General features: G+C 38.6%; 1 protein-coding gene across 6 annotated transcripts in view; it reads right to left on the bottom strand.

The window, feature by feature from the left end:
* The window catches only part of LRCH1 (leucine rich repeats and calponin homology domain containing 1), a 230,572-nt gene that overhangs the window by 55,398 nt on the left and 152,330 nt on the right, over positions 1-22,844 (bottom strand). For all 6 annotated transcript variants that reach the window (XM_079778890.1, XM_079778891.1, XM_079778886.1 and 3 more), the window contains exons 4-9: positions 22,703-22,808; positions 16,346-16,482; positions 15,482-15,609; positions 11,423-11,486; positions 8,487-8,592; positions 1,946-2,070 (exon numbers count right to left, since the gene is read on the bottom strand). In XM_079778890.1, coding sequence (XP_079635016.1) covers positions 1,946-2,070; positions 8,487-8,592; positions 11,423-11,486; positions 15,482-15,609; positions 16,346-16,482; positions 22,703-22,808 — 666 coding nt within the window. The remainder of the gene's footprint in view (positions 1-1,945; positions 2,071-8,486; positions 8,593-11,422; positions 11,487-15,481; positions 15,610-16,345; positions 16,483-22,702; positions 22,809-22,844) is intronic.

Genomic DNA, 22,844 nt, shown 5'->3' with positions numbered 1-22,844 from the left:
TTTACTTTAGATTCTCAACCTAAGATAAACTCTTCATAAAATAAAGACGAAAGCCCAATTTTCCATGTTTTATGACAGGCTTACTCCAGAGCTGATAGATAGGGGTCAAATCTGGGAGAATCTTATGAAAACTACTGGCCTCAGAGCAATATCATTAGAATTGCACTGTAGGAGAATGGCTGGCGGCAGAACATAAAGTGTGCAAGTGTGTGCGCACACGCATGTGCATGCAGGGGGCAGGACGTTGAGTGAGAAGTTGGGGTAGGTGGGACTCTTGCAGTCATCAGAATTAGAAATGATAAAACTTAACTAAAGCAATGTCAATAGAGGTAGAGGGCACAAACGAGGCAGTGGCTATGAGATATTTTGAAACAAGAATTGATGGATTAGATATAAAGAGTTAAGTATTTCTGTGTTTCATCCTTCTACAGGCATACCTCGTTTCATTGCACGTCACTGTATTGAGTTTCACAGATATTGGATTTTTTTTTTTTAAATCGAAAGTAAGACCCTCCACTAAGAAAAATATTATGACTTACTGAAGGCTTAGATGATGGTTACAAATTTTTAGCACTAACGTATTTTTTAAATTAAGGTATATACATTTTTTCAGAACAATGCTATTGCAAACTTAATAGATTACAGTATAGTGTAAACATACTTTTAATATGCACTAGAAAAACCACAAAATTCATGTGACTCACTTTGTTGAATTATTTGCTTTATTGCAGTGGTCTGGAACCAAACCCACAATATCTCTAAGGTATGCCTGTATATAACTTCTTAAAATCATCTTAGTTTCTACAAATGTAAGTACTATGTCAGGTTCTTTATTTTTGTCTTGAGAACATAAAAGACCTCTTGAGTACACCAGGGTACTTATTATACAGTGTAAATTCACAATTTTCCTCACAGTTCCCTTGGAGGTGATGGCCAAAGACGGTAGTTTAGACAGACTCCAGCCATTCTAACACAATTCTCAGGAAATAAGGATGTGCTCTTAGAGACCCCATGCTTGGCTTTAACACATTAACTCAAAGACCACCATCTCTCAGAAGCCACATCAAATCTGAATTTTACCAAATGAACCATCCTTGCATTCTTTGGTGCCACAACCTGAACCAAAAAGACTGGCAGAAACATACCAAGGCACTTAATCACGTCTCCACATGAAACCTTAACTACCAGCTTCAGTAAAAGGCTAGTTTTCCTCTCTTCTTTTTGCTGCCACTACGATGAAGCTTGGCAACTTCACCCAACCTTTCAACACCTCACTGTAACTACAACGGTTCTGGAACAACTGTCCTCAGAGTGAACTCCCAAAAACGGAAGACATTCATTTCCAGGTCCTGAAAGTCTCCATATTTCTCTTTATACTGTGGACATACTCCCAAGAAAAGCATTCACCTAGAGTACATTGAAGAGAATGTGAAACTTGTCTAGTTTGCCTTTTACTGAATGGTAATGGGTAACTCTGACATTTGCTAATGAATACAATGCACTGAGCAATGGCAAGATGAGTAATTTCTGAATACAAAAGAAAACCATATACATATGCCAACAAATGAAAAGGTATGTATGGGAGGGACTGGCTCCTAATGTCAGAAAATAAATACTGAGGCCCTGGTGGGTAGCTAATTTGGTTAGAGAATCCCAATGTGACAAGGTTGAGGGTTCAATTCTCAGTCAGGACACTACAGGAATATAGGAAACAACTAATGAATGCATAAACAAGCAGAACAATAAATTGGTGTCTCTCTCTCTTCTCTCCTCCCTCCTCTTCTCCCTCTAAAATCAATCAATTTTACAAAAAAAAGAAAAATATACTGAGCTTTGAGATGTTATAAAGGAAGGTGGCAGTAAGATGACATTTAAGGTGATGCATTGGTAACCTTGAATCAAACAGAAGTAAATAAATAAATAAATTAGTTGATCCTCAACTTGCCTTAATATAATTTATAAATTCCGAGTGGAGAACATCTGTTCCATGTGTAAATTGGTCTCTTTCTTCTCCAGAGTTGTCATTGTCACCAAGGGAAGGCTTTGATTGAAATTCCTGATGAAAGTCCCCTATTAGAAAAAAACAGACAGACAGAAAGCATGATTTCACAAACTGATGAACAAAATACAGATTACCCTGAAATGTATCATCTAATCATTTCAATTTTCTCTCTTACCTTTTAAGGAGGTATATGACTGACCCAAGTTTTCTCTTCCCTGAATGATATAAGGAAAAGATAAAAGAAGAAAGAAGAGAAAGAAAAGCAAAAGAAACAAAAAGCCATAAACTAAACTTAAAAAGTTAAAAGCTTCTATATGGCTTAGTTTTTTTTGAAAGAAATGAGCATGATTAAAAATGGTGGAGGAGTAAGTGGATGCTGCACGAACACGCTCCCAGGACCAAACTGGATTTACAACTAAATTACAGAAAAACTTCCAGACTAATCAATGGAAGACTCACTGGAAAGAACCCTGATAACCCAGGATGGAAAGTGGAGACAGCAGCTGAAGTTCCAGAGAGATATCTCAGCTGTGGAGGGTTCCCATTGATAACTCTCAGGTCTCATCCCTAAGCTGGGCTGCCCAGCAGAGAGCACCAGAACTGAGAAAGGTGCCCACAGAACATCTGCATGTGAAAAGCAGCAGGGTTGCTATCTGCCAGGGAAAGACTGCTGGAAATGCAGGCACCCTCTTAAAGGGCCAAAACACAAAATTCCCTGTGCAGCCACTCACCTTGTGATCCGGCAGAGGGAGGGCAGAGTGGACTAGAGCTATGTAAGCAGAAGCCAGGTTTGGGGGCTCTGGGGTTAGAGTTCAGAAGACTGACACCCTGGTTTCCTGTGCTGAGTCATTCCCTCACACTGTGGAGGTCATCTTTCTCATGCAGACAATTGCTATCTAGGCGGTTTTGCCTCGGGGGTATACAGTTGACTCACCTTATTGGAAAAAAAATCCTTTCCTCAAGGTGTGGAGTTTCTGAGGCCCATTAAGGGACTGAGAATAACAATTAGCCTCCAGGTAGAAGCAATTGCACCACCCTGTTGGGAAAACTCTTGCCATACCTGTGGATGATTGCCTGAGGGCTATTTAAGACTAAATCCAATCAGACTGCTAGCAGAGCAGACTCAAAGCTGGGGACTTTGAGTCTTTGCCTGATCTCATTAGACAAAAACAGTATTTGACACTGTCCTGCACTAAAGAATGAGAGAGGCATAGAAGATCTGCCTAATATATAGTCACAAAACCAAACAGGCACCCAAAATGAGGAGACAAAGAAACAATACCCAAATTAAAGAACAAGAGGAATTCTCCAGAAGAAGATATAAATGAAATGGAAATAAGAAACTTATCTGAAAAAGAGTACAGAATATTGATGGTAAAGATGCTCAACAGCATGAGAAAAGATGTAGTAACTATGAAAACAGAAATAAAGGATGACATAGCACAAATAAAGAACACATTGGAAGGCTATCATTCAAAATAGAAGGTGAAATAAAGAGCTTCCCGGACAAAAAAAAAAAAAGGAGTTCATCACCACCAAGCCAGCATTATAAGAAATGCTAAAGAAACTGCTGTAATGAGAAGAAGAGAGAAAAAAACCTAGGCATACAGAATTAAAATGGCAATAAATAAGTACACATCAATAATAACCTTAAATGTAAATGGATTAAATGCTCCAATCAAAAGAATAGTATAGCTGAATGGATATGAAAGCATGACACAACTATATCTACAAGAGACCCACCGCAGAAGAACAGACTTACATAGGATGAGAGTGAAGGGATGGGGAAAAACATTTCCATGCAAATAGAAAAGAAAAAAAGCTGGGGTAGCAATATTCATATCTGACAAAATAGACTTCAAAATGAAGGTCATCACAAGAGACAACAAAAATCACTACATAATACTAAAGGGATCAATCCAACAAGAGGACATAACCCTAGTAAACATAGATGCACCCAATAAATGAACATCTAAATATATATAAAAAACTTCTAGAGGACTTTAAGGGAGAGATCGACAACAATACAATCATAGCAGGGGACTTTAACACTCCACTGACTTCAATGGATAGAACTTCTAGACAAAAAATTAACAAGGAAACAGTGACTCTAAAGGACATGATAGATCAGATGGATTTAATTGACATTTATAGAACATTTCACCCCAAAGCTGCAGAATATACATTCTTCTCAAGTGTACATGGGTCATTCACAAAGATGGACCACATGTTAGGAGACAAAAAAAGTCTCTACAAGTTCAAGAAGATTGAAATCAGATCAAGCATCTTCTCAGATCACAGTGGGATGCAATTAGATATCAACTACAGTAAAAACATCCCAAAACATTACAACACATGGAGGCTAAATAGCACTTCAAGAAAGAAATTTAAAAACAAATGAAAACAAACACACAACAAGCCAAAATCTCTGGGACATAGCAAAAGCAGTCCTGAGAGTGAAATTCATAGCACTATAGGTATACCTCAAGAAACAAGAAAAATCAGCAATAAACTATTTAACCCTACAACTTAAAAAACTAGAAAGAGAGCTATAAAAAAAGCCCAGAGTAAGTAGAAGAAAGGAAATAATAAAGATTAGAGCAGAAATAAATGACATACAGACTAAAAAAATATATTAAAAAATCAATGAAACCAAGAGCTGGTTCTTTGAAAGGATAAACAAGATTGACAAACCATTAGCCAGACTCATCAAGAAACAAAGACAGAGGTCCCAAATAAATAAAATCAACGAAAACAGAGAAGTAACCATTGACACCACAGAAATACAAAGGATTGTAAAAAAATACTATGGACAACTATATGCCAATAAGTTGGACAAACTGGATGAAATGAAAAAATTCCTAGAAAAACACAATCTCCCAAAACTGAATCAGGAAGAATCCGCAAACCTGAATAGGCCAATACAACTGATGAAATAGAAGCAGTAATCAAAAAACTTCCAGCAAACAAAAGCCCAGGTCTGTATGGTTTTACAGGGGAGTTTTACCAAACATTCAAAGGACTAACACCTACACTCCTCAAATTAGTTAAAAAAATCCAAGAGGAGGGAACACTTCCCAGCTCTTTTTATGAGACCAGCATTATCCTTATTCCGAAACCACATAAAGACACTACAAAGAAAGAGAATTACAAGCCAATATCCCTGATGAACATAGATGCTAATATTCACAACACAATATTAGCAAATCGGACCCAGCAATATCTTAAAGAGATCATACACCATGACCAAATGGGATTTATTTGAGGAATGCAAAGCTGGTACAATATTTGCAAATCAATAAACGTGACACATCACATAAACACATCGATAGATGAAGAAAAAGCATTCAACAAAATCCAACACCCTCTTTTTATTAAAAACTCTCAGCAAAGTGGGAATAGAGGGAGCATATCTCAACATGATAAAAGCCATATAGGACAAACCAACAGAGAACATACTCAATGGGCAAAAACTAAAACTATTTCCTCTAGAAACTGGAACAAAACAGGGATGTCCACTTTCACCACTCTTATTCAACATAGTACTGGAACTGCTAGCCACCTCGATCAGGCAAGAAGAAGAAATAAAAGGCATCCAAATTGGAAAAGAAGTAAAACTCTCATTATTTGCCAATGACATGCTATTGTATATAGAAAACTCTAAAAACTCCATTAAAAAACTACTAGATTTAATAAGTGAATTTGGCAATGTAGCAGGATACAAAATCAACACCCAAAAATCAATGGCTTTTTTTATACACCAATGATGAATTCTCAGAAAGAGAAAATAAACAAACAAACAGCGGTGGATTGGAGGGAGTAAATGGGGGGAGGGGGAAGGGGACATTTGCAATATTTTCAACATAAAGATTTATTTTTTTAAATCAAATTCCATGTTATGCTTTTTAAAAAATCATATATGAGCATTTATTCTAAAAATGCTGGCAGTGTGGGAGAGCAGCAGGTCATCCACAAAACTCTGCTCTGCTCACATCTTACGTTTTTCTTTTTTAAATATATTTTTATTGATTTCAGAGCAGAAGGGAGAGGGAGAGAGAGACAGAAACATCAATGATGAGAAAGAATTATTTTTTTAAAATATATTTTATTGATTTTTTACAGAGAGAAAGGGAGAGGGACAGAGAGTTAGAAACAGCGATCAGCCGCCTCCTGCACACCTCCCACTGGGGATGTGCCCGCAACCAAGGTACATGCCCTTGACCGGAATCGAACCTGGGACCTTTCAATCTGCAGGCCGATGCTCTATCCAGAGCCAAACCAGTTAGGGCTATGAGAGAGAATTATTGATTGGCTGCCTCTTGCATGTCCCTCACTGGGTATCGAGGCCCCAACCTGGGCATGTGCCCTGACCGGGAATCGAACCCTGACTGCCTAGTTCAGGCATCCTCAAACTACGTACAGGCTGCGGGCCACATGCGGGTGTTTTTGCCGTTTTGTTTTTTTACTTCAAAATAAGATATGTGCAGTGTGCATAGGAATTTGTTCATAGTTTTTTTAAAACTATAGTCTGGCCCTCCAATAGTCTGAGGGACAGTGAACTGGCCCCCTGTTTAAAAAGTTTGAGGTTGACGCTCAACCATCCAACCACGCTGGCCAGGCATGTCTTATGTTTTTAAGGCACAAAGAAAAGAAAGTATAAGAGAGCTTTTGTGTTCTAAGTAATGTGTGATGAGTAAATATTTCAAATTCAAAATTCAACAAATACTTACTGAGCAACTACTAAATGTCAGGTATGCTAAACATTGTAGGAATTTAAAAAGCTAGTCACACCTGACTCATGGTCCTTAAGTAGCAAACAACCTCAAGGAAGAGTGTGGGAATAAACTAAAACAAGAATCTAACATCCTAACAACAAAAGATGTGACTATGGCAAGGGCCACATAGGGAAGAAAGCACTCTGAGCACATCCAACTAGGCTGTGTTCCAGACTCTGCAATCCGGAGGGTGAAGGGGAGGCAAAAGGAGCACAAATCTGAAGACTAAAAAGGACCAGGTAGGACCACCATGAAGGACTCCTGGCCAGCAGAATACTCACTTCTACAACAGATGTGAAAAATTCACTACCAACAAATTATATAATTTTTTTAAAAGTTGCCTAAAACACTATCTGCTATACTGCATAATGTAATAAAACTTATCTAAATTAATGAAGTAGCAGTTATATTTTTGCATAAAGTATACAGTTATAGTTTTGGACAATATATGGTTCCAATCATTATCTCAGATCAATAAATGCTAAACTTACATCCTCACTTAAAAACCTAAATGTAAGAAGTGAAAGCAAACATTAAGTTTGAGTTAGTTTAAATGGTTCACCCGTCACTAAAGAAAGCATATTCAAACTATTAGGTAATAATATGCATATTAATTTAATTCTATACTATTCATACATCATGAAATAGTCTCTGTCACAAATTAGTAAACACTAAATTTTAGTATTTTCTTTAAAAATCACTGAACAGGAGCAGTCTAAATACTGCCATAATGTAATCAAATGAGGGCTTCATGAGTGGGGCTTTCTGGGGTCCTGGTAAAGTCCCATTTCTTGAACTGGGAGCTGGTAATATGGTTCACTGTGTGAAACACACCAGTAATATATGTAATATATTACTAGTATTTTGAAAGTATGCAGGACATCATTTGATATGATCAAAGAACCATAGAATTTTTAAAGCTATAGAAGCAGTTAAAGATCACCTAATCTAATCACTTACTAGTACAGGTGAGAGGATTAAGGTCCATTAACTTGTCCAAAGTCAAGCTGGGGGATACAACTCAACTACATCTCCGACCTTCACTTGTAGTTAGCTGTGGCCATACAACCAAGTCTAGGGTATAAAGGCTGGATGCTCCTCCTAGGCCCAGTCCATAAAAACTTCTTTGAGCAAATCTCCATGTGCTCCCCCTTCTGTTTTGAAACAGAAGGATTCAGAAACTTTGAAAGTCTTATGTTAAAGACTGTGAAACTCAGCATGAAAGAAGTTTGGGTCCTTGAATCACCACTTGAGGGCAGTTGCCTGTCAATCAATCACTAACTCTATTTGAACTTAATTTGGATTGTATTAAAGTTTAAACCAATGAGATTTGGGGATTTTATGTATTACAATAAAGTTATTCTAAATAATATATCTGCATATATTTTCTTTCAAATAATGGATTTAAAGAATCCATATAAATCTTCAGAATGAGAACAGCTTCACTATTTACTAGCTGCATGACCACTGGCACGTTACTTAAACTCTCTGAGCCTCAGTTTCCTCTATAAAATTGGGATAATTAGGAGTATCCACTTCAGAGTTTCGAAGTTTCAATGAGATCATCTTCACAGATTAGCATAGTACCTGGTGCATAGTAAATGTGCAATAAAAATTAACTATTATTATTGCCATATTTGTGCATATTGTAAACACAGCATTTTAAACTTAAAAAACGAGCACTTTCTCCCCGTCTTTCATTCTCAGACCTTTTATGGGACTAAGGTGATGGCATGAGTCCTCCTTGATGATCTGTTCTTCTTCCATGATATTTGACATCGGGACATTGAGGCTAACAGTGTCTTCATCAGAAGGCTAGAAAGAAACAAGGCACTGCTTCATTCAAGGAGAAGTGTTATCATGTAGATTAAGAGAATGCTATATGGTTAAAAAAACAACAGAGTGTTTTTAATATTGAGTAAGAGACACCATATACAAAGGACAATTCCATTTACTTATGTTTAAAAACAGGCAAAACTAATCTATGGTATTGAAATCGGGATAGTGGCTGCTCTTGGGTGAGTGGGTGGGCACATGAGTGAGGCTTTCTGGGGTCCTGGTAAAGTCCCGTTTCTTGAACTGGGAGCTGGTAATATGGTTCACTGTGTCAAATTCATAGAGCTAACACTCATATACTTCTCTGTACATGTTTTGAGCTGAAATTTGACCAGGTGCCTGGCGATATTTGCTAACCTAAGAGCCATAGTCAGGGTGCTAAGAAGGACTTGTGCAACACCTGACAGAACAAAGGAATACTTGCAAATATATCAACACAGGAGTCCTATGTAGAATCAACCATTTTAACAGTGACATTACTGTGAACTCTGACAACACTAATTTACCAAAACACCATTAAGGTTTCATGTGGTTCATCACAGAAAGTAGACAGTCAACCTCTGTGACAATATCTCATTTATTTACAGTGCACTTTACGTGCTTTATAAATTAAGCTTCAGTTTATTTCCCTGTTTTAGGATGAGGCTGCTACCTTAAATGTATAAAAGTGCTAAATAATTTTGTGCAATTTTTGGAGTAACACTGCAATTTGGTAATTGGAGTAAGTTTTCTCTGGAGGTATTGTTTCCCATACCAGTTGATGAAGTTTATTCAGAAAATGTCTGATTCTATTACAAATAAAATATGGCGCCTCATTTATTTTCCTATGTTTCCACTTCACTGTTGTTACTTAGTGATTTCCAAATCACAAGGACCAGGAACCTCACATCGGCTGATTTTGGCTTGTTCCTAAATTCCCGAGGCTATGACTTTCAGAGTACAGTGTTCATTTACTTTTGGACATTACACAAATTGTTTAGAAACTAGCAGAAAACAAATGTGCATTTCCTTCAATAAACAGAATTTTAATGAGGTCCCAATTTTTTGGCTTTTTAATCTTGAGAAAAATGTGTTTTTAACTTCTTACTGACAAATGCTAAAGCAATCAGATAATGGCAACAGCAATAAAGGGAACCAGGTGTGATCCTTGAACCCCACAATGAGATATAAATGGGGAGCAAGATCACCTGACCATAGATTGTAACATACTGCCTAACAAAGTAAAAACAGAAGACTACAATGGTTAATTCAGAACCTTTATCATTCTAAAAAACAAAATTTTTTGGAGGTATCCTCAGGTAATGAGGCTACCATGTGAGAATTGTGCTTCTTATTCTATTGAATGTAATCTCTACAATCCTTCTTTCTTCCACCCTCCTCCCATCTAAAAACTCAGCAAAATTTCAAAGATATGCATCTAGTTAAAAAGGAGAGAATAAACTCTTGGCTTCCTCTTTTAAAATGACATTAGCATCCTATTTATACTAAGTGAGAACAGAAGGATAATGAAGTTCTTTGTGCAATGTTTCATTAATGAACTTAATTATCCTTAGAAGGCAGGTAAGGATAAAGCAGAGGCTATTTTAATTTATTAGAAATAAGCTTAGGGTGAGTAATTTCTAAAACAATAGGGCATTTCAGGAGACTTATGAGTTTTAATAAAGCTAAGGGGGTTGAATTAAATACAACTTATAAAGCAATGTGTTGAGTATTTCCTCCCCAGGGAAACCATAGTGAACTATTCATGTGGCTCCATGAAAGTAATTTTTCTTTTATTAACAAGGCCTTTTTATCTGCCTCCTAACTCTTCTTCCTTTTGAAATAGTCTAAGCATCCTAGTATTTTTTTAAATACACTGTTTTATAAAGCATTTTTTTAAAATAAATTCAAATACCTTAGCTATACATTACACTCAAATGTCTGACGAGAACAGGAAATAGGCATTTTTCCTAGAGTCATACCACATATAATAAAAACATAGATTCCTTAGATGGGGTAATTGGCCTATTAATTATATCTTCAAAGAAGACTATAATGTCTCAAACTCTACAACAACAGAAACTCAGTAAGTTCCCTCACCAAGGGAAGATCTGATGCTACATCATGCCTACTCCACCTAGCCCTTCTGCCTCCCCAGGTCAAGAAGCCCCATTTAAAGGTATGCTAGTGAAGATTTGGGGAAATCCAATAGACTATGAATGATATAATAATTGTGCTAAGTAAGCTATTTTACCACCACTTGAGGAAGCTCTAGTGTTAGAGGCCCCTTAGCTTACAAATAATTAAACTTTTTACCAATGATCTAAAAAGAGTTCCAGGAAACAAATAGTGCTATAAAAAGTATGGCTATTCATAAAAGCATTTTCTTGGGGTAAACTGCTAAAATGCAATGTACATTTGATTCCTCAACATTTATGCATGCATATAACAATGTTTTCCTAAATTGTTCTGTCATTTAAAAACAATCATTTATCAAAAATGCCTCATGGATACCTGTACATCACTTAGTCATTTCATAATATTTATTAAGCATTCAAGAATATTCCAGAAAATGTGTGTGGGGAATAGGGGAAAGAGATAGGAATCCTACTCCTGAGACATTTGCAAAATATTAAAGACTTAGAAAAAGCTAACCATAGCTAATATTTATATAACACTTGGAGTATTTCAAATTGCTTTCACAAACATTATCACACATTCCCATGCAGAGGGTTAATGCCTTTTTACCAGAAAGGAGTTCAATTAAGTACAGCAGATCTATATAGAAGCAGAGAAAGAAAAAAAATCACGAACAGATCACAAAATTTACCTCTGTGGCTGATAATCGCTTATCTCCATTATCACTTCCAACGCCCGAATCAGAATCCTTCTTGCTGAGATAGATGCCATCAATATTGAATTCATATAAAAAATTAAAATCACAAAGTTCACAGATATGTCAATTTATATTCAAATAATGAGTTTGCTATACAAATTGTTATTATTACCACAAGGCAGCAAATCAATTCAGTATTAAAGGATGTTAAGACAAGGGCCTAATGAAAACCAGATACTTATACTGTCTAAAAGGAGCACAAAATAAATTCTTTGTGTTCAGGGTTTCATGGATTTACACTTTAATCAAATAATCTGTTTTTTGAAACAGTTAACAATTTTCTTATTTTACTGATTCTAGCATATAAAAAAGCAAAAAACAAAACAAAAGAAAAAAAAAACCACCCTAATTGCTTTTATGTCTTATGTTTTGAAATGTTGGTAATCTTTTTTTAATTTTATTTTAATCTTTATTGTTCAGATTATTACAGATGTTCTTCTTCCCCCCCCCCCCCATAGCTCCCCTCCACCCAGTTCCCACCCCACTCCAGGCCTCCCTCCGCCCCCCACTGACCTTGTCCATAGGTGTAAGCTCTTTGTCCAATCTCTTCCCACACTCCCCACAACCCCTTCTCCCCAAGAATTATCAGTCTGCTCCCTTTCCATGCCCCTGATTCTATTACATTCACCAGTTTGTTCTGTTCATCAGGTTTTTTATTCATTTGATTTTTAGGTTCACTTGTTGATAGATATGTATTTGTTGCCACTTTGTTGTTCATAATTTTTTATCTTTACCTTTTTCTTCTTCCTCCTCTTTTTAGAGAATACCCTTCAGCATTTCATATAATACTGGTTTGGTGGTGATGAACTCCTTTAGCTTTTTCTTGTCTGTGAAGCTCTTTATCTGACCTTCAATTCTAAATGATAGCTTTGCTGGGTAGAGTAATCTTGGTTGTAGGTTCTTGCTATTCATCACTTTGAATATTTCTTGCCACTCCCGTCTGGCCTGCATAGTTTCTGTTGAGAAATCAGCTGACAGTCATATGGGTACTCCCTTGGAGGCAACTAACCGTTTTTCTCTTGCTGCTTTGAATATTCTCTCTTTGTCTTTTGCCCTTGGCATTTTAAATATGATGTGTCTTGGTGTGGTCCTCTTTGGCTTCCTCTTGTTTGGGATTCTCTGGGCTTCCTGGACTTGTAAGTCTATTTCTTTCACCAGGTAGGGGAAGTTTTCTGTCATTATTTCTTCAAATAGGTTTTCAATATCTTGCTTTCTCTCTTCTTCTGGCACCCCCATAATTTGGATGTTGGTACACTTGAAGTTGTCCCAGAGGCTCCTTACACTATCTTCATATTTTTGGATTATTTTCTCTTTTTACTTTTCTGGCTGGGTGTTTTTTGCTTCTTCATATTTCAAATCTTGGACTTGATTCTTAGGATCCTCTAGTCTGCTGTGGAATCTCTGTATATTATTCTTTATTTCAGTCAGTGTATGCTTAATTTCTGATTGGTCCTTTTCCATGTCCTTGAAGGTCTCACTAAATTTCTCGGAGGTTTCTATAAGATTCTTGAGTAAACTTATAACCGTGGTTTTGAACTCTATATCCAGTATTTTGCTTTCATCCATTTCTTTCATTTGTGACTTGTTTCTTTGTCTCTGCATTTTGGCTGCTTCCCTGTGTTTGTTTCTATGTACTGGGTAGCTGCTAAGTCTCCTTGAGTTGATAGAGTGGCCTTGTGTGGTAGGTGTCCTATAGGGCCCAGTGTCTCAACCTCCCCAGTCACCTGAGTTGGACGCTCTTGGTGCACCCCTTAGTGGGCTGTGTGCACAGTCTTGTAGTTAACCCTTTATTGCTGTTGGTATCACTGGTAGGAATTGGCTGTGATGACCAGCTGTGTCTACACTGGAAGATCTGTTGTGCAGGAGACACCCTTATGGTGCAGGACTTGCTTCAGTGGGGCTTTGGTGCTCACTGAGTCTGCCCCTTGAGTGTGTCTCTTATGGATGTGAAGAGTGGTAATCCGGTATGGTCTCACATTGACCACAGGGTACACTGGCTTTTGGATCTCCAAGGAGGTGCAAGGTCAGTCACTGTCTGGGGCCACCCAGCAGGAGCTACAGAGAGATCTGCAGATTCCTCCTCTTCATATGGAGTTTGGAAGTGCCCAGACAAAATCCAGCTGTGAAGAAAGGCAGGCTGCTGTTGCCAGGCCTTGGGCCTTCTTTTGGAAGCTCTGGGGCTCTCTGACCTAGCTGCAGTTTGACAAGTTTTAGGCGGAGAGAGGACAGGCCATTCATATGCAAAAGCTGATGCGCACAGCTTGGGTGGGGCTGTAAATTGGGTGGGGTGGGGTCTCTGGGAATCACCAGGGTAGAGTAAACAGCAATGGCTGCCAGTCAGCCCTGCACCGGAGAGATCCCCGGGTCTCCATGTCCCACGCCCTCACGCAGGAACAATGATCGCTGTGAGCACCTCTGCGAGAAAGCCGCCCTCGTGTTCCTGTCCCGATGCCAGACAGTCCAGTTTCTCCCTGTATGTGTCTGGGTCCCCAAGAGTCTCACCTGGAACTGGAGTTCAGAGCAAGCGGGAGCTTGTATCTCCCTCCTGATTAAACGAGCAGCACATCCAGGTGCCAGCACTTTTCGCGCCTCCACACCTCTTACCAGTCTCAGTGTGCTTTCTTCACCTCTCTAGTGTGGAACTTCCACTCAGCCAGCTTTCCTGCAGTTCTGGGTGGTAGTTGTTCTGCCTTTTAGTTGTAATTTTGATGTGGTTGTGAAAGGCAGCAAGTATAGATGTTTACCTATGCCGCCATCTTGGTTCTCTTCTCAAAATGTTGGTAATCTTGAATAATTCTGTAAACTTTAATCCAGTGACCAAATTTGATGGCATGTTTTAAAAAATAATGAATACATATTTTAAGCAGTATATAAAGGCACCACTATAGGGTAGTCTGAGATTTTAAGTCACTAGTTCTCCTTTTTAATAAAAAGTTAAGGAAGGATTTCTGCAGTGAAGACTTCTCAAAAACAATCTGTGTTTTATAAGTGTTCAGTGTGGGAATTTCATTCTCTGAAAATTCAAGGCCTGATTTATGCCAACAAAAGGACATGTGAAAGGATTCTAACACTTCCATTCTAAACAGGAAATGGCAAACTATACATTCTGCATTTTAAAAAGACAATTAAAAAAAATAAAACCTGCAGTTTTTCTTAACAATGTTCCAGAGGCATATTAAAAAATAATAATTTTAAAAAGACTTGATATTGTTGTTTTAATTGATAAGCCAAAGATACCTATGTTTATTTATTTTAACATGTTTTGATTGATTTTTAAAGAGAGAGGAAGGGAGAGAAAGATAACATCCATATGAGAGAGAAGCATTGATCAGTTGCTTCCTGTACCATGATCCAACCCACAACTTGGGCAAGTGTCCTGAAGGGGAATCGAACTGGTGATTTTTTTAGTTCACAGGACATCACTCAACCAACTGAGCCACACCGGCCAGGACCCTATGATTATATTATAAATCATACACACACACACACACACACACACACACACACACACACACGAGTGTGCACATACACACAGCACTCAAGAAGGACTGATTTTTGACTAGGAAAGAGTAAACAAGACTAGAGAAATGTCAAAATGTTATCAATAACATCAATTTTCTCTTTCCTATTCCAAAAGTTTCTGAAACTCTAAGTTATAAATCTGCATTGGTTGAATGAGGCAAAAAAATTTTGTTTACTTTAGTTACCTGGAATACCTTGGCCCAGTGGTCGGCAAACTGCGGCTCGCGAGCCACATGCGGCTCTTTGGCCCCTTGAGTGTGGCTCTTCCACAAAATACCACGTACGGGAGCGCACATACAGTGTGATTGAAACTTCGTGGCCCATGCCAAGAAGTCGGTTTTCAGCTCTCAAAAATAAATTTCAATCGTTGTACTGTTGATATTTGGTTCTGTTGACTAATGAGTTTGCCGACCACTGCCTGGCCTAAGAAAAATTCTAAAAGGGGCTTTGAGCCAGGGCAGTCACACTCACCTGTCTTCCACATGCTGGTGTAATTGTGGCCTCTCCATTGTGTGCAGATAAAGGGAGTCAGTTGCTTTAATCTGACAGGCTTGTATGCTCAGATACTTGAATATGTGCACTTTGCCCTTTGTGCAAATCTATGGAGAAATTAATAATACATAACTATTTTTAATGGCAAAACACTAGATATCTGACTCTGTATATTATAATTTTTGCATTTTCATTCTAAGTAACACTTCAACAATGCACACCAAATTTGACCTCTACAAAACATAAAAATTTAGGCAGTCATTTCCTCCAAATTCCACTTTGAATAGAAAATCATACTCAAGCAATGTACTAATTTTTTGAACTAAAATGCCAAATCCTAACAGAAATGTGTTTAAGTATAAATATATGAAAAATATAGAAGTCAGCTAACTGACCTGAAACAATTTCAATTCTGGAAGCATATATATTTCATTTTTTCTCATAGCTTAATATTTGAACTTGAATCTTGTCTCTAAATAACCAATAATTATATTTCAAAACACTTAAGATCCATTTTCCAGCTAACATTAAAGTAGGTACTATATTAATGTTTTACTCCATGAAAAAGTTTCAAATATATGTACAAATAATAAAATAACCAAACATAATTCTGGATTGCGGTGACCAGAATAGTGAGCCTAATGATGGCAAATGGACTTGGCGTAGAGAAGACAACTTATTGTAGTCAGATGCATCCAAGGTTTCATCTTTTTAGAGACTGTAACTGCTTATGATCATGTCTAATGCAACATTAAATCAGCAGAATATTAACAAACTGGCTCTGCCAAGAGTTGCCTGAGCACATTGATAGCATATCCCACGTATCTTTGCCAGCCCCCTCACCTGTGCTGGAGGAGACTGCAAAGGGTTATTTTCAAGTAGTAATACTTGCAGCTGCTTCATCTCTCTAAAACAAATGGGAATCACGAGCACTTTATTGCAGGAAAAGTCAAACTTTACCAAGGGAAGATCTACTAGTTCTAAAGGAACAGAAAAAAAAAAAGAAAAAAGAAGAAAAAGAAAAAAAAACACAAAACTCAGAAAAGCAACAAGATTAAATGGCCAAACATTCAGAAATTTATTTTCTGCTTATCAGTAGAAATGTCATTTAGCACAATCAAAAGCAAGTTGTTCATTAGGAATATATAATATATGCATAGGTGTAATATTTTACCAAAGGGGAGGGGACACCTTTGATTGGGAGTCCAATACATTTGAATTATTGTTAGTTCTGAGAAGAGCTAAAAATATGTGATATTTACAATATTTATTGTTTAAAAATGCTTTTATCTTCCCAGAAAAACAATCACATAAGCCACACCACACAGAATATGTTTTAACTTCAAAATGTTTTCAAGCAGTACTATGGTAGGCAGTTAGACATGAGCAGAGCAAGAATGATGGGCCAGGTACAGAAGGTCACCAGGGTGCAAAGCCCAGGGTGCCTAGCAATGGACAAGTGTAGGGTGGGACCTTGCCCCCAGGGTGACCTTTCCTCCCTTAGCATAGGACTTGTCATGTGGTTTAGAACCCCTGACCTTTCCTACCTAGAGATAACATCTAGGTTTCAGTTGTATTTCAGCTCCAGGCCCAGATAAGCAACAAAACTAGACAAGCAACCCCATGGCGGACCTCAGGACCGGCTGAATTGGATAAAGACCCCCAGTCCTGGTGCTGACCAATCAATCAGTGGAAATCCTAACCCTGAAAGGACACACCTGGTAGCTGCTGAATATTCTACTGAGATCATCCCCTGGGACCTCCCCTAAAACTCTCCACCCTTACAGCCCTTAGGATGGAGAACCTAAGGGTTGCTCTCCCTCCTGGGAACATGCCTGCACCTTCCCCTTCCTCTCCCTTTACCCTTCCCCACAGGCTTGTTACTAGTACCTTTACCTTTCTCACTTCCAAACTCCAAGGCCCTTCCTTTACCTCCATAACCATAACCAGCTTCCTTATCCCATTTCTTCTACAAATTACTTCTTCTGCCTCTGTGATTTTGTAAATAAACATTCTCTTGTAGTTTGAGTCTTGACTTTGAATTCTTTCTTAGCCAGAACTCAAGTACCAAGGTTGCTGAACCCAGGTCCGGTCAGAACCTACCTGGTGCCATTCTGGACACTGCCAACAGTACTTGATAACATATGAGCAATATGCTAATTATACAATATTCTTATACGTTTAATGTATCAAGGCTGGCATGACCTCAGAACTAGTTACAAGAAATATATTCACTTTTTTTAACTCCACTTTAAAAAATAAATGATATCTAATTCAGAATTTGCAGTGTACCCTGTAATCCTGATGACAGGGCTTTCTTCTGCTTTAAAAAATATATATATACATATTTCTATTGATTTCAGAAAGGAAGGGAAAAGAAGAAAGACAGGGCATGTGCCATGACTGGGAATTGAACCTCAACCTCCTGGTTAATAGGTCAATGCTCAACCACTTAGCCACCACGGCCAGGCTTTATTCTGCTTTTAAAAAGTCTTCTGTAACTCCACAAACAAGACAGAACATTATATTTAGCTTAAAATCCCCACCCAGTAGCATAGTAAACACTCAGTAATTTCAAGCATTCCAACCGACATTGGCAGCTGCAAGAAGCAAGTCAAATATGTTCCATACAGCAACGAGGCCGAGCCAGGCCAAACAAGTAGGTGGCATGGGACAACCCACTAGGATCTCTGCGTCAGAGGCTCCAGAGGGTTCATTTCAAAGCAGCCTTGCCACATTTGTTATGGGACCTGGTAAGGGTTGAAACGTGGTACTTTCAGATACTGAAGGATTCCAAAGAGGAGGAAGGGCAGAGACTATAAATAGAAGAGGAACCAAAGGCAGTGCCCCGGAGTAGGAATTAACACCATTCCTCCTCCCCACTAGACTGCCCCAGGGTTTTCACTTCTCTAAGCTGTACCAACTTTCAAGTTCCACCAGGAGCCACTAGCAACCAGTATCTCTTCTCAGAATTCTGCTCCCTCTGGGTTGTAAAGGACTTTCCTTCTTTTATGCCTTAGTGACTGCCTTGTATTAAAGAAAGGAGCCATGGGCCTGCAATGCTAAAAATGAGGCAGAAGAACATGGAACTCAGCGGGTCCCAAACTCAGGCCCAGGATGGGCAGCTGAGTTAGAGAAGCTCAGGAAGTGTGCTCTTTCAATTGCCTTGAGTTCACTGCTCAAACCCAGCTCTTCGGGCCAACAGCAGGATAAGTTATTTGCCTCAGCACACACAGTGCTGGTGATTGCCTGGAGGAAAGGGCTTTGAGCAGAAGGAGGTGGAGAAGAGAGGGAGGAACAGTTTGGAATCCAGAAAGTCAAAAGAAAAAAAAGGGGAAAGTAAGCTCCTTTTTCACTTCATGGTTTTTTCTATTAAAACAGTTAAGAATTAGGGGGTTATTTATAAAAAGAGTACAGTATCTGCTTGCTGTAACCTCTAGTAATATTAACCCTCCTCTGTGATGATTAACTTTACTCTTGAAACTTAGGTTAACAAAAGAATGGCAATTTTTTTTAAAGAATAGTTTATTGATTTTTTTTTTTAAGAGAGAGAGGAAGGGGGAGGGAGAGAGAGAGAGAGAAAAACATAGGCCCCCTGCCGGGGATCGAGCCCACAACCTGGGCATGTGCCCTGACTGGGAATCAAACTGGCACCTCCTGGTGCAAAGGAGGATGCTTCAACCAACAGAGCCACACCGGGCAGGACAACCGTGGCAAATTTTAATTGGACTTGGGATCTTCAGGAATTCTTTGCCACTTAAAAGGAAGACTTTTTAAAGCAAAATCAGAGGGCTGAATTCCTGGAAGACATAGCAGGAGGGAAAGGAAGGCCACTTACAGGTAAATAAAGCAGGAATAGCAATGACCATCTTAGTTTAGGAAAACTAGAACCTGACAGTTTCATAATAAGAAATTGGAGGAGAAATGATAACTCCAGCCCAGGAAAGGTCAAAACAAACAGCAGAAAAAGAGAGTAAGGAGGTGGAAAAATTAATCTCACTTTTCTGTCTGTTTTAAAGAGGGACAATGAGCCTGGCCGGGATGCTCAGTGGTTGAGCATTAACCCATGAACCAAGAGGTCACCGGGCTCCATTCCTGGTCAGGGTGTGCAGGAGGCAGCTGATTGATATTTCTCTCTCTCTATCCCTCTCCTTTCCCCTCTCTCTAAAATTAATACAAACATTTTTTTTTTTAAAGGAGGGACAAAAGCCCTAGCCAGCTTGGCTCAGTGGATAGACCGTCAGCCTGCGGACAAAGGGGTCCTGAGTTTGATTCTGGTCAAGTGCACATACCTCGGTTGCAGGCTCCTCCCTGGCCTGGGCCCTGGTCAGGGTGCATGCAGGAGGCAACCAATAGATGTGTTTCTCTCACATCGATGTTTCTGTTGAGAAGGCTAAAAAGGGCTAATTCCAATGTAACCCTGATATTTGGGGCTAGTGATCTGAATCCATGCCAGCAAGCTCAGTGTACTTTCTTGATAACCTATAATTAAGTCACGACCTCCTTCCCAGATACTGGTCTTGCAGAACCTGTTACTGTGAACAGTGCACTGCCCCGGAGGGAGGGTTATTAACGCTGACGCCAGGCCAGACCATCAGATATGGCCTGGAGACCCCCAGCACCTGGGGGCCTTCTTGCAAGGCCTGCAAAAAGGACCGGAAGCATAATCCATATTTGCGGGACAAAGACCACAGGGGGATATAAAGGAAAGCCCCATGCATGTTCCTTCACTCAGATTTGGAAGGCTATTTCCTGAGTCCGCCGGTGTATTAAACAGTGTCCCTCCTCTTCTTTAAAAAGCGTCGCTTGGTTTTTCTTTGGTCTTCTGCAACACTGTCTTTCCCGCTCTCTTCCACTCTCTTTAAAATCAATGGAAAAATATCCTCGAGTGAGGTTAAAAAAAAAAAAAAAAGAGGGACAATGAATGTTTACTTTAATCCTCTGTCTGTTCTGGTCCTAGGAAGAATAAAATATAGTCTCCTCTTTACAGCCATTATATAAAATTGTCATGGATAATTAGGCCACAAACATTTTTCCCCCTCCTCAAATTGAAAGCATATGAGGAGGGGATTCTCAAGAAGGAAAAACAAGTAAGTAAATATGGAAAGTCTTTAAGTTCCCTGCCTGAAAGCATTATCAATGCTCTTTTGTTAACAGAGTTCTCCAGAGTGAAGCAAAAAGAAACTTGATATTCGGGAAAAAATATTTTAAATGATTTTTCCAGTACACTGATGTTTTAGCTTTGAGTGGATTTTAAAATATTGAACCTGAGTAAACATAATTATGGAAAGTATAGAAATTTGTAACTGATCTTTTTAGGGAAAGGAATGCTTTTAAGGTAAGACAGAAAGTAGTGGTAAAAGAAATAAAAATCTTAATTTTGTAGATGTACTTTCCACACATTTCTATAGTATTACAAGGCAACTGTAAAAAAATTAAATTAACTTTTCCTTTTGAAAAGAATAATTAAATGATTTCTGATGATTTCTCAGAGATTCACATGAGAGCTTAAATTTAAATGAAAGCTTTCTTCTGTGCTATGAAAGGTGATATGCTTATAAATTATAAGTAAGAGTTTTCTCTTTGTACTTCCTCAAAGGAAGGAAAACAATTTCAAACATTAAAAAATGGGATTACAGTGACAAAATGAACAATCTATATTTTTATACCAAGTCATCTCAGGTAATAAATCTTTATGCTGAAATAGTTTCTAATTCTACTTCTTTAAAATGCTAGTCCATATGAAAAAGGTGAAGATGGCAGACACTTAAACCCTCCATTTATAAAGTGCATTACATTTCATAAAATTCTTTCTCTTTTATGAGTGCCATATTCTTGCCTCAAATAATGAAGCATTTCAAGTCAAAGATCAAGAAGCAGAAACAGAATAATAAAAATCAAGCAGCTTTCAAACAGCAGCATTAGTGTCAGATTAACCAAATGCTGACTGTTTCCAAATACGTATGTTTGCGCTCTGAGGCATATTTGTTAGCATATGTTTGAAATCGGGAAAGCCTAGTGTCCTTAAATGCAAACGCTGGAAATCAGTGTTCTTTGAAAACCAGAGGATGTTTTGGAGGAAGCATTGTGTCCTACTGCTCAACTCATTCCTGATTCAGATCCAAATAAGAATCCCAAAATCTGAAATCCTGATCTTCTACCACCTACAAGGCTGATGGCCAACATTCTTAATTTTACAAAATTTCTGAATAAATATGCCTTCTGATTTGAACTCCAACATACGTGTCAGGATGCTCCGTGGAAGCCCACAGAGCAGGAAACCGAGTCCGGCTCACAGCAGGGCTGTCTGAGGAGCTCAGCACTGAGGCTCAGGAGCCATCATTGCTTCCAGGCTTGGAGAAGTTCACCCAAACTATTAGTGACATTAGTGCAAATATCACTCCAAAGGGCAGTGAACTCTCCTGAAAAAATAGATTTTAGACACAAGGGTTTCCAACTAGGATGCCCAGATCTCCAAAAAACCAGAAACCCTGACAGTCAGATCTACAGGACCAAGCATGTCAACTCAACTGTTCCAGAACATCACAAGTCCACAATAAAAACAATTCATGTTGCCTCCTGTTATGGACTGAATAGTGTTCCCCAAATTCCTATGCTGGAGTCCTAACCCCCAGTGCCTCAGAATGTGACTGTATTTGGAGATAGGGTCTTTAAAGGGTAATTAGGTTAAAATGGAGTCATTGGAGAGGATGCTAATCCAATATGTCCTTATCGCTCCTTCTGAGAAGAGATTAGGACAGAGACATAGAGGTAAGACGATGTGAAGACACAGGGAGAAAATAGCCATCTACAATCCAAGGAGAGAGGCCTCAGAGAAATCAAACTGGTTAACCCCTTAATCTGACTTCCAGCCTTCAGAACTGTGAGAAAATAAATTTTTGTTGTTTAAGCCACTCAGTTTATGGTACTTATGGGAGCCTGATCAAATTAACACACACACACATACACACACACACACACACACACACACACACACACACACACATACACACACACACCCTTATACAGGGGAATGTTCTATTGCCGTGCCCCTTGACTAAAATTACAACTTGAATGTAACTTTTCTGTTATCTGCATGTGATATTCAAATTATAATATTAATAGGCATACACAAAAGCAAACAAAAAATAATCAAAGTCTCCAGTTTTATTCAAACCCCCGCCCCCCTTTCTTTTTTACCTTGTGGTAAAACTTTAAGGTAATTCCTTCTGACATTTAGTTCTCGTAGAGATTTCAATTGACCTATCTGCTGGGGCAAGGCTGTGATCTCGTTGCAGCTGACATCCTGTATAGAAAGCAAAGAGAGAAATAATAAATGCCT

This window comes from Cnephaeus nilssonii, assembly GCF_951640355.1.
Source record: "Cnephaeus nilssonii genome assembly, chromosome: 8".
Classification (NCBI taxonomy): domain Eukaryota; kingdom Metazoa; phylum Chordata; class Mammalia; order Chiroptera; family Vespertilionidae; genus Cnephaeus; species Cnephaeus nilssonii.
The sequence above is the reverse complement of the archived record's forward strand: the minus strand, read 5'-3'. Positions and strand labels throughout refer to the sequence as shown.